General features: G+C 38.1%; 1 protein-coding gene across 4 annotated transcripts in view; it reads right to left on the reverse strand.

Annotated features, from left to right (window-relative positions):
- The window catches only part of CFI (complement factor I), a 71,606-nt gene that overhangs the window by 49,525 nt on the left and 9,272 nt on the right, over nt 1-12,809 (reverse strand). The window contains exon 1 of one of the 4 annotated variants that reach the window (XM_015139020.3): nt 9,058-9,368. The exons of 2 other annotated variants lie outside the window; for them this stretch is intronic. In XM_015139020.3, the coding sequence (XP_014994506.2) occupies nt 9,058-9,114 (57 nt within the window). In that variant the 5' untranslated portion in view covers nt 9,115-9,368. Of the gene's footprint in view, nt 1-9,057; nt 9,369-12,809 lie in introns of those variants that run through there. One more of the 4 variants, XM_015139025.3, reaches the window with a different exon arrangement.

Genomic DNA, 12,809 nt, shown 5'->3' on the forward strand with positions numbered 1-12,809 from the left:
TCATAGTCAATTACTTTGGTTCCCTTTTTATTTCCTTCTGTATATATTTTTTAGATACTTTCTTTTTGGCTACTATGGAGATTACAATTAATAGTGATTACATTTATAGTAATCTAGTTTGAACTGATAATAACTTGGTTTTGAGAGCATACAAAACTCTGTTCCTATACTGCTCCATCCGCTCCTTTATCTTGTTATTGTCATATGTTACATCTTTATATATTGTGCACTGTTAACACAGAATTATAATCGTTTTATATAGTTGTGTTTTAACTCATGTGGGAAAGGAAAAGAAGGAATACAAACCAAAATAATATAATACTGGCTTTTATATTTACCTATGTAGTTACCTTTCCTGGAGTTCTTTATTTCTCATATTACTTCAAGTAACTGCCAAATGTCCTTTCACTTCAGTATGTAGGGTTCTCTGACTTGTACTGTATTTCTTTATTTTAACTTAATTTTATTTTAGAGACGATCTCACTCTGTTGCCTAGGTTTGAATGGAGTGGTGTAGTCAGAACTCACTGCAGCTTTGAACTCCTGAGCTCAAGTGATTCTCTCACCTCAGCCTCCCAAGTAGCTGAGACTACAGATACATGCCACCACACCTTGCTAACTTTATTTTTTATAGAGATGGGCTCTTGCTGTGTTTTCCAGGCTAGTCTTGAACTCCTGGGCTTAAGCAGTGCTCCTGCCTCATTCCCCTAAAGTGCTGGGATTATAGGCAATGAGCCACCACATCCAGCCACTTGTAGTGCATTTCTTGTAGGACAGGTCTATTAGTAACTAACTCCCTCAGCCTCTATTTATCTGTGAATTTCTTCATTTCTCCTTCATTTGTGAAGCATAGTTCTGCCAGATACAGAATTCTTGGTTGACAGTTTTTTACTTTCAACAAATAAAATTTTCATCTGGCCTCCATGGTTTCTGATGAGAAAGCTGCTGCTAATCTTATGGAATCTCATGACTATGTTGTTTTCAAGACTTTCTTCATCCTTGGTTTTGACAAGTTGATTATAATGTATCTTGGTTTGGACCTTTTTGTGTTTATCCTTCTTGGATTGCATTGAGCTTTTTGAATGTGGACAGCCATGCATTTGATCAAATGTGGAAAGTTTTCAGCCATATATTCTCTCTTACTTTCTTATTTCTCCTTCTGGGATTCCCATTATATATATATTTTGGTATGCTAGATGGTGTTGCACAAGTCTCATAGGCTCTGTTCATTCTTTGTCATCCTTTTTTCTTTCTGCTCCTCATACTGGATAATTAATTAAATGGAGTGATCATCAAGTTTGTTGACTATTTCTTCTGCCTGCTCAAATCTTCTACTGAAACCTATTAGAAAATTTTTCATGTTTGTTATTGTGCTTTTCAACTCCAGAAATTTTGTCTAGTTTCTTTTTAAAATTTCTATTTGTTGGCCAGTCACAGTGGCTCATGTCTGTAATCCCAGCACTTTGGGAGGGTGAAGTGGGTGGATCACTTGAGGTCAGGAGTTCAAAATCAGATGGCCAACATGGTGAAACCCCATCTCTACTAAAAATACAAAAATTAGCTGGGCGTGGTAGTGGGCACCTGTAATTCCAGCTATTCAGGGGGCTGAGGCACGAGAATTACTTGAACCTGGGAGGCAGAGGTTGCAGTGAGCCAAGATTGTGCCACTGCACTCCAGCTTGGGTGACAGAGCAAGACTCTGTCTCCAAAAAAATTCCATTTATTAATATTCTATATTTGTTTATACATTATTATCAGGGTTTCTTGTAGCTCTGAGCACATTTAAGACCGTTGAAAAGTGTGACATTGGCAAGATGGTGGAACAAAATGTCCCAGCACTTGTCTTCCCACAGAAACACCAAATGTGACAACCATCTATGAATAAAAATACCTTTATGAGAGCTCCAGGATCAAGGTGAGAGGTTATAGCATGCAAGTAGAAAAAAGATATGAGAAAATATTGAAAGGGTAAGAAAACAAGTTTCACTTTATAGAGTCACCCTTTACCCTACACAGCAACACAAAGAAAGAGATTCCTTTGGATCATGAGCTCTCTTGTGGGGGAAAAACAGAGCAACCCTGCCCTTGGACACTGGCATCAAGACTGTCCACCCACGCAGTGACAGTGGCACCAGGCCCACTGGTAGACCCAGGCACCAGGCTCACCCACACATGGTCTCAAGCAACAGGCTGTTTACATGGGCCCCACCAGCTGGCCCACCCAGAATCTCTGGCTAACTGATTTGTGAAAAGCTTTTTCTGCAAAAGTCAGTCTGTAAAGACTGAAAGAGGTGGCTGCTTCTTCAAATATCCAGACACTAATACAAGCTACAAGGATTATGAAGAAAAAAGACACCATCCAAGGAGCAAATAAAGCTCCAATAAGTGATTCAAAAGAATTGGAGACCTACAAATTGCCTGACAAATAATTCAAAGTAACATCTTAAAGAAGCTCAAAGAGCTATAAAAGAACACAGATAAACAACTACACAAAATTAGGGGAAAATAATTCATGAGCAAAATGAGATATTCAACAAACAGAAACCATAAAAAAGAACCAAGGAGAAATTTTGGAGGTGAAAAGAATACAATAATGGAACTGAAAAATTCAGTAGAGAGCTCGAACACCATACTTAGTCAAACAGAAGAGAGAATCAGTGAACTCAAAGATAGGTTATTTGAAATTATATGGTCAGAGGAACAAAAATGAAAAAAAGAATTAAAAAGTATAAAGAAAGACTACAGGACTCATGGGATACCATCAAGCAAACCAATGTATGCATTATGTTATTTACAGAAGAAGAAAAGAAAGGGAAAAGGAAAGAAAGCTTATTTAAATTAATAATGCCTGAAAACATCTCAAATCTAGGGAAGGAAATGGACATCTGGATTCATGAGCCCCAAAAGGATCACGAAGATATCTAACCTAAAAAGGTCTAGACTGAGACACGTTATAATCAAATTGTCAAATGTCAAAGACAAAAAGACAATTTTGAAAGAGAAAAGCAACTTGTCATACACACACAAAAAAACAAAAAACCCTATAAAACTATCAGTGGATTTATTCTTCAAATTTCTTCTTCTTCAGAAACTTTGCAGGCCAGGAAAGAGTGGGATGATATATTCAAAGTGTTGAAAGGATGAAATAACCCCCAAACCACTGCCAACCAAGAATATTACACCCAGAAAAGCTACCCTCTAAAAATGAAAGAGAGATAAAGACTTTCCCCAATAAACCAAAACAGGAAATACATCACCTGCCTTTTAGAAATGATAAAAGGTTTTATTCAAGTAGAAATGAAAAGACAATAAACAGCAACATTAAAGCTGCAGGATACAAAATTAACATACAAAAATCATGGTGTTTCTATACACCAATAATGAACTGTCCTAGAAAGAAATTAAGAAAACCATCTCAGGCCAGGTACAGCAGCTCATGCCTATATCCCAATGCTTTGAGAGGCCCCATGGTGGGAAGATCCTTTGAGGCCAGGAGTTCGAGACCAGCCTGGGCAACATAGCAAGGTCCCATTGCTACAAAAAATAAAATTAGTTGGCATGGTAGTGCGCTCCTTTGGTCACAGTTACTTGGGAGGCTGGGGTAGGAGGGTCGCTTGAGCACAAGAAGCCAAGCCTGCAGTGGGCTATAATTTGCCATTGCATTCCCACCTGGGCAACAGTGCAAAACCCTGTCTTTAACAAAACAAAACAATCTAATTTTCTAATTTACAATAGCAGTTAAAAGAATAAAGTACTTAGAAATAAATTTAACCAACGAGGTGAAAAACTGGTACCCTGAAGACTGTATAACACTGATGAAAGAAATTAAAGTAGACACAAAGAAATGGCAAGACAACTCACATTCCTTCACTGAAAGAATTAATATTGTTAAAATGTTTATGCTATCACAAATAATCTACAGATTCAATACAATCTCTACCAAAATTGCAAAGGCATTTTTTTTACAGAAATAGAAAAAATAATTCTAAAATTTATATGGAATTTCAAAAGACACTGAATAGCCAAAACAACTTTTTGAGCAAGAAGAACAAAGCCAGAGGCATCACACTTCCTGACTTTAAAAAATATCACAAAGCTGCAGTAATCAAAACAATATGGTACTCTCATAAAAACAGACATATAGATTCATGGAACCAAGTAGAAAGTTCAGAGATAAACCCATGCATAGATAGTCAACTGCTCTTCAACAAGGAAGCCAACAATGTACAATGGGTGAAGGACAGTCTTTTCAATAAATGGTAATGGGAAAACTGGAAATCCACATGCAAAAAATGAAATTGGACCCCTATATTATCCCATACACAAAAATCAACTCAAAATGGACTAAAGACTTACACATACACCTGAAATCATAAAACTTTTAGAATAAAACATAAAGGATAAGCTTCTTGACATTAATCTTGGCAATAATTTCTTGACTATGACGACAAAAGCACAGGCAACAAATGCAAAAATAGACAAGCGGGACTACATCAAGCTAAAAACCTTCTGTACAGCAAAGGTTACATTTAACAAAATGAAAAGACAACATATAGAATGGAAGAAAATATTTGCAAACTATACATCTGGTAAGAGGTTAATATCTATCTAAAATACATAGGGAATTCCTACAACAAAAAACCAAATAGTCTACTTTAAAAAGTGGACAAAGGAGCTGAATAGACATTTCTTCAAATAAGATATGTAAATGGTCAACAGGTACTTCAAAAGGTGTTTAATATCACTAACCCCATTAGGGAAATGAAAATCAAAATCACACACCAGTTAGGATGGTTATTGTCAAAATAGCTAAAGGTAACAAATGTAGCTGAGGATATGGAGAAAGGGAAATTCTTCTACAGTTGTGGAAGAATTGATAAAGAAAATATGGTATATACATGCAATGAAACATTATTTCGCCTTAAAAAAGAAGGAAACCCTGTCATTTGTGACAATATGGATGAACCTAGAGGACATTAATCTAAGTGAAACAAGGCAGGGACAGGAGGATAGATACCACATAATACCACTTACATCAGGAATCTAAGATAGTCAAACTCATGGAACCAGAGAGTGGGATGGTGGTTGCCAAGGACTGGGTGAGGGGGAAACAGGGAAGTACTAGTCAAAGGTATAAATTTTCAGTTATGCAAGATGTGTAATTCTTAGAGATCTACACTACAGAATAGTGCCTATTGTTCATAATACTGTATTGTATACTTAAAAATTTGCTAAGAGCATAATTTCTTTTATGTTAAGAGTTGTTATATGTACACACAAAATAATAAGTAAAGAGGGTGACAGGAAACTTTTGGAAGTGGTGAATATGTTTATGGCATATGTTGTGATATTTTCACAGACATATATTAATCTCCAAACTCAAACTCATCAAGTTATGTACACTAAATATGTATAGTTTATTATATGTCAGTCATAACTCAATAAAGCGTTTTTCTTTTTTTAAAGACCATTAAGTCTTTGTTTAGTGAGTCCAAAGTTTGTGCTTCTTCTGGAACAGATTATATTCATTTCTTCTGTAAATGGGCCATACTTTCTCGTATTTTGCATGCGTCATAATTTTTAGTTGGAAACTGGACATTTTGACTCTTATAGTAACTCTTGAAATCAGACTCTTCCTTCTACTTGGGGTTTGTTTTGGTTGCTTGGTGTTTGTTTGATTACTTCTAAACTATTTTTGGTAAGTCTATTCTTTATCACATGTGGTCTTTAAAGTCTGTTCCTTTGACTTATATTCGGTTAGTATTTAGACAGAGATTTCCTTCAATGCAAGAGGAGAGAGAGAGACAGAGAGAGAGAAGAAAAAGAAACCCAGAAAAACAAATCAAAATCTCAAAATCTCTCCCAGTCTTTGCAGATTGTTTCTGTCCTGGGCACTTATCCAGGCCATGTACAACTCTACATTAGCTTTCACTTCATACTTGGACTGAACCTAGACATCCACCAGAGGTGCAGGCTCAGAGTCTTCTGAGGTTTTTCTGAGCGTGCATCCTGCCCTGAGCATGTATGTGGCTTCCTAAACTCTCCCAATACACACAGGCACTTTTGAATGCCCTAATTTTCCATAAGATCTTAGCTTTTCCCCATGCTTTGGTGCTCTCTTGTGTACCTCCACTGTAATCCTTTGCCCCAGACAGCTGAGATTGCTCATTAATCTTACAGTGCCTGTCCTTTGCAATACTAATGCTTTTCTGCTCTGAGTTCTGAGTTAGATGAAACCAAGACAAGTGCCTGGGGTCTGTCCTTCAGGTAGGCTTTAGGATAGAAAAGACAAACACATTATTTTTGAATAAGGTCTTCTGTGTTCTTTCTAGTGCTAGGGAACAGGGTCCCTCCCTGAGTGAGAAACATAGATAGCTACCCTTCAAGACCACTGCCAAATCAGGGAGTGTACGGCGTAAGGACACAAAGGACACATGCACAAAATGCCACAAAGCTTTCCTACCATTTTTAGTTGCCTGTTCCTTCATTCAACATTTGCTTGGGTGCTATAAACCTTTGACTGTTTTCCACAGTTCTAAATAAAGTTGGTTCTGACAGCTTCTCTTTGGTTTTTGTGGAAGTGGATTTTTGGTTTTTGGTTTTGGTGGATCTGCCTACCTTGCCATTTCCACTGCCATCACTTGCACTGTATACCCTCCTGTGTGCCCCCTTCGTTTCCAGGATGTTGTCATTCTGCTTAACATTACCCCAGTTCTTTCTCTCTAAAATGCCACCCGTATATGCCTGAGTTTTTAACAAAATTTTAGGGTAAAATAAAATTTAGGGTATCAGTTGGTGATTATGTCACAGGACAATTACAGTAAGTAATCATATTGACTGAAACATTTGGCTTCTGTTTTTTTTTTGTTTGTTTTTTGTTTTGACAGGATCTTGCTGTGTCACCCAGGCTGGAATATGGTGGCATGATCATAGCTCCCTGCAGCCTCAAACTCCTGGGCTCAAGCAATCCTCTTGCCTCAGCCTCCCAAAGTACTGGGATTACATGTGTGAACCCCCTCACCCAGCCAGTTTCCTTGTTGTTGAACATCCTTTGGTTATTCCTACCATCATAAGGCCCTATTCCTACCACCAGCAGCCACTCCCACTGTGCTACGGGTTTCTTTTTCATCTTTTCTGAATCCTCTAGTTTCCTCGTCTGAGGTTCAGTAAAACTGCTTTTCTTCTTTCACTATTCAGAGCAACTTAATTCTATCTCACTGCCATCTATCCCAGTCATTGACATCATCCACCTTAGCATCAGTCCATCAAGATGTTCTGATTAAAAAATAATAATAATAAGGAAGGGGATACTTTTTATCCCTTAGGCAGAAACTTACCCTCAGCTCTTAAAAATGTATCCCAGCTGCACATACTTCATTTCATTTTGAAAACTTAGATTTGTTTTAAAACTATATGAACACTAATTATATTGTCTTTAAGAGTAACAACTTAAAAATGGTTACTTCTTAGCAAGTAGAATTTAAAAATTCCACTTTCTTTCATAAACAAATATTTTAAGAAGTTCTGAAATTTTCATGAACTTGAGATTAACCCTTCTTAAATGCTGTTTCTTAAAGCACTGAAGGCAACTTTGTTTTTGGAAGACTGTTCAATAAAAGAAAGAGGCTATTTTCAGGAATAGAAAAGGGAGCTGAAATATTTCTTATTTTCAAAAAAGTAATTTTTCTAATTATAAAGTAATACACCTTTGTTTAAATAAAAAAAGAATAAAAAAAGTTTGAATTCTAAAATTCAGAAATGTATAAAACAGAAAATAGAATCACCAGTAATCTTATTAGCCAATGATAGCAACTATTAACTATTTAATACATATACTATAAGATCTTTTAGTCATATATATAAGTAGGTATAAGTATGCATTTATATATGTATGCATATAAACACACACACACGTATGTGTGTGTGTGTGTTTTTCTTCAATAAAAATAAAATTGTAGTAAGGACTTTTTATTTAGATAAATTGTCATTTCAATGGCTACATAATAGTTCAATTTTGAATATACAATAATTTAACCAGTGTCTTATTAATAAGCATTTAGTTATTTCCATTTATTCTCTATTATAAACATTGCAATGATGATAGCAACTATTTTAGAAGTTACAAGAATCTTAAAATGTGTTTTCTTAAGTAGTTTTCTTTAAATATTTTCTTCTACAAGCTGGCATTAAGAGAAGATAGTTTTGGATTGCCACCAAAGTTGGCAATCATCAGTAAGTATCTAAAATGTTGTAAACATTTTTCACCTTAACACTCTAACTTCACACTCTAACTTCAATACAACATGTCATTTCAGTTTCGAGTTCCTTTGTAGCCCACAAACCCTTCATTCTGATCAAATGAATTCATTTATTTGGAGGGGCCTGGTGCGTTGCTGCCTTCCTATGGTAGCACTTGCTGCTTTTCCTGGCTAAAAAAGCTGGAAATCACTCCTTTTTCTCACCACTGATCACATGTAATACAGAATTAAAGGTTCAGCTCAAATCCTACTTGATCCATAATCTCTTCATAACCTCTCAGCATGAAGTGATTTGTCCTCTCATTAAAGTCCTTTACCACATATTTGTAACACTTTTGACAATTAAATGTATACTGTCTTGTAACTTGTACTTTTGTGTTTTCAGATGTTTCAAATTTGCTTATTATTTCCCCTTTCTATAACTATAGAGTGTACTAAAAGGTTACTGAAGGAAGAGATCAGTCTCACTGTCTTTCTCGTACTGTACCTTACACACAGGAGGAACTTGGTAAATATTTTTTATTTACTACAATTATAATAAATCACAGCCTGTATTAGTAAAACTCTTGCTCAGTGCAATGCCTCTGCATATATAAGCACATAAAAAGAGCTATTTTTTAAAAAAACTATTTTATCAAGATATTAACATAAAACATTTGCTGCTGACTGTAGAGTGGCATGGTTGGTAACTGAACCATGTAATATTTAAGTCAAAATTATAAATTTAAGATTATTTTCTATATTTTTACAACCTTTAAACTATCAATTAAAATTGTTTGCATAAAGATTGAATTGCTTACCTTGCAAAAACTTAAGTGGAAGCACAGAAATAACAGAAAAACATGAAGAAGCTTCATGTTGGAGGTGTTCGGGGTCTTTGTCTCTGCTGAGAACTCTTTTCCACCCCAGGTATTCTTTTGAAATTTAATTTTTAACCTCTGAAAAAATATTTCAAAAGAACAAGCCTCCTAAAGAACTCTGTACTTTTGAACTCCAAAAGAATTTGGCTGAAATCCAGAGAGATTTACCGTAACTGAAACCAAAAAATGGCCTTCCCAGTAAAGAGCAGAGGGAGGTGACCAATAGGAACTTGTTTCCACTAGAAGAGACTGATTTCCTCCCACCCTGTTAATGAGCAATGACTCAATTCTCTATTCCAGGGAAGACAGAAATTATATTGGAAGCAATATATATATATTTTTTTTGTAAAATAAAAATAAAATTCTTTAAACTTAAGGTTGAAGACTAGGAGACAGTAAGAATAAAAGCAGACCATAGCAAAGGCTGCAAAATACATTTAAAACTCTAGAAACCAGCTTCTTTATCATGTATTTGTTGTGCTGTGATCAAATTTTATTTTTGGAGTATAAGAAATTTCAAAAACAGGTATTCTTGTGCCAGTACCAACTATCATGCAGGATTTATCTATTTATGAAATAAATCTGTGATAGCAGAAATGCTGACACAATTGGGTTCACCAGAAGCAGACTTGAGACAGTGAGCATGGGGTACAAGTGTTTGTTAGGGATCGATACCCGTACAAGCAAGGGAGGGGAAGCAGGGGTGAGCAGAGGGAGAAGTTGAACTGGAGTGAGTGTGACCTGTCACAGGGCCCCTGATTTCAGTATAAATGGCTGGGCCATTATATTCTGCCTTGCTTGGTCCCCTACTATATATTGCCCAAGAAGGGCATATACTTAGGTGAGATAGTTTTCTGTAGCTAAGGCAGACATGGAAGGATCTGACAGTTATGTGCTATCAGGAGGAGGTATCTTCTGACTACATTCTTTACAGCCAGGTAGCAAGACCTTCCTTGACAGGGGTTCTGGGAAACTCATCTCTGTGTCTTTCAGAGTACATACTTGCACCTTTTAGATCTATGTTCCATATATATCCAGAAGTGGCTCCTTAAAAATTTCAGTGGGCCTCTATTCTTGAGAGAAAACTTAGAAGAGGAAGTGAATGGGAAAAACTACAGCTCCCACCCTTGCAGTTGATCTTGGGGCTGTAGCTGATACTCACCCTTGGCCCCCTTCCTATCCATTTTAGATTCCCTTTACCCTGACCTCCCACCTTTGCTGGTCTCGGTGACTTACTGGATGACATGACCCACAATCTCCTTCACGAGCGGTCTAAGCCCCTGGTTACTTTTGTTTCTCAGGCAAAAGTTGCCATTTGTATCCCTACTGTCACAAGAGCAGGCTGGACATGGTGGCTCACTCCTATAATCCCAGCACTTTGGGAGGCCAAGGCAGGAGGATTGCTTGAGGCCAGGAGTTTGAGATGAGCCTGAGCAACACAGGGAGAGGTTGAGGCTGCAGTTAGCCATGATTGCACCACTGTACTCCAGCATGAGTGACAAAGAGAGAGCCTCTCTTAAAAAAGAAACAACAACAACAGCAACAAAAAGAGGTACCCCAGTAGGTTATGTGGGTTCTACACATCTTCCTCCCTGCCCACGTTATAGTAATAGCAGCCCTACCTCCTCGGAATGATCATGGTCAATTACCCTTGTGGATTATGACTCTTTCTTTCTTGTTGGTCCCTAGACACAAAGAGCTCAGTGTACACCAGGCAACAGCTCTAGTTTATAATTCCATGGGATTCTTGCTTGCCCCTGGTGAAAGTATAGTCCTTTGGAGACCAAGACAATGAACCCTGCAGAGTCTACAATTGTGGAGACAAGATGCACAAAGTTCCCAATTGGTTAACGGGGGTGATGGTAAGTGTGGTCATTCTTGCCTTTATTCCTTGGTTCCCAGGCCCACATATTCTTCCTATTGGGAATACAATGCTATATGAAAGTCTTTGATTGAATGTATATACTGCTTCCTGGAGGATAGCACCCCATTCTCACAAAGTTTTGCATTTAACTGGCACCTCAGCTCTGCCCTCAGCAGCCCATTCCAACATTCTGTAAGTCCACCAGCTTCTGAGTGGTGTGGTATGTGATATGACCAGGGGATTGCATGATCACAGGCCCACTCCTGGGCCTGCTTTGCTGTAAAGTGGGTAGCCTTGTCTGGCAGGATGTGATCTTTGGTAGATAATTAAGCACTCTATAATTCTCTGGATTATAGTGCTAACAGAGGCCCTGCAGGCAAGAAAGGCACACTCATACCTCAAATATATGTCTATTCCTGTAAGAATAGACCACTGACCCTTCAAAAAGTGAAAGAATCAGATGTAGTTAACTTGCTACTAAGTGACTAGTTGGTCTCCTTGATGAATTGTGCCATCTTGTGGGGACAGTATTAGTGTCAGCTGCTGTCAGGTTGGGCATTTGTTAATGATGTGAGCTAGATAAGCCTCGGGGTCCATACTATTGGTGTCATGGGTAGCCTCTATCTCTGCTACCATGGGCACTTCATTCTTGTGCCCATTGTGCCAGCACTGGGGTGGCTGATAACTGAGACTCAGTCATTTTGGCTCAATAATTTTGTTGGGCCAAATTGGCTGAGCCATTTTGTTGGTTATTTAGTGCCTTTTCTCGGTAGATGCTTTCTGGTAGGCATGAACATGTAATACAAAGATTTTTATACTTCATGCCCACTCCTGTATGTACATGCATCCATTCTAGATTCCCTTCACTCTGACCTCCCACCTCTGCTGATGTCAGTGACGTACCTGATGACATGACCCACAGTCTCTTTCAGGAGTGGTCTGAACCCTTGGTTACTATTCACTTCTCAGGGTAAAGTTACTGTTTGTATCCCAGAACTTTTTGCTCTTGATCTTTGAATATTTTTCATTTCGGGAACAAAAGATGGTCAGGAAATCACTATTGCCTGTGATTCTACATAAAGTCTAGCCTCAGGCCACCTCCCTTTCCACACAAAGTGGATGACCAGGTGTACCACCTGCAGCTCTGCCCTTTGGGAGGACTTTCTCTCACCACTGTCTTTCAAAACCACTCCAAAGTGTGGCTGTAATGCAGCCTCTGTCTATTTTCAACTTGTACCTATATACCAAGCCAACCCATCTGTAAACAAAATGTGACCTTTTCTCTCCTCCTTCAGCTGGTCATACCAGATTCCCCAGGAAGCTATAGGTGTGAGATGAGGAAGCGGCATGAGTACAACTGTTTGGATGCTGGGGACAGGGGCAGTCTGGCCTACCTGCTACCTGTTTATGCACCTTGCTCATACCTCTGGTCCTGTTTGTGTTTGGCTCTGGATATCACACTTCTATCTTACAATACATTTTTGCTAGGCCTGCTTTGTGGGTCCATTTGGATCCAGAGAATAATAGGCAGTTCTGGCCATATGGTGATGTAGTGTCCTATGATTCATTATTCTGCATTTACCAGGAACCAGTAATATACAAATTGGTTTTCAAAAGACATACAATTCTCTGCTGCAGATGGCATGGCCTTGCTTCAGAACCCTGAGATCCTATATTGTGGTTCTCCCACACGATCTTCCTCAAACACGTCACAGCATTTTTTCCCCCATCACTGAGACTTCTGATGCTATACAGTCTGTTGGACCACTGCAGAAACCTTTTCTGCTTTGGCAGCTAGAGCAGTATTCCCTAGTGCAGAATATTCGCT

Source organism: Macaca mulatta, chromosome 5, assembly GCF_049350105.2.
Source record: "Macaca mulatta isolate MMU2019108-1 chromosome 5, T2T-MMU8v2.0, whole genome shotgun sequence".
NCBI lineage: Eukaryota > Metazoa > Chordata > Mammalia > Primates > Cercopithecidae > Macaca > Macaca mulatta.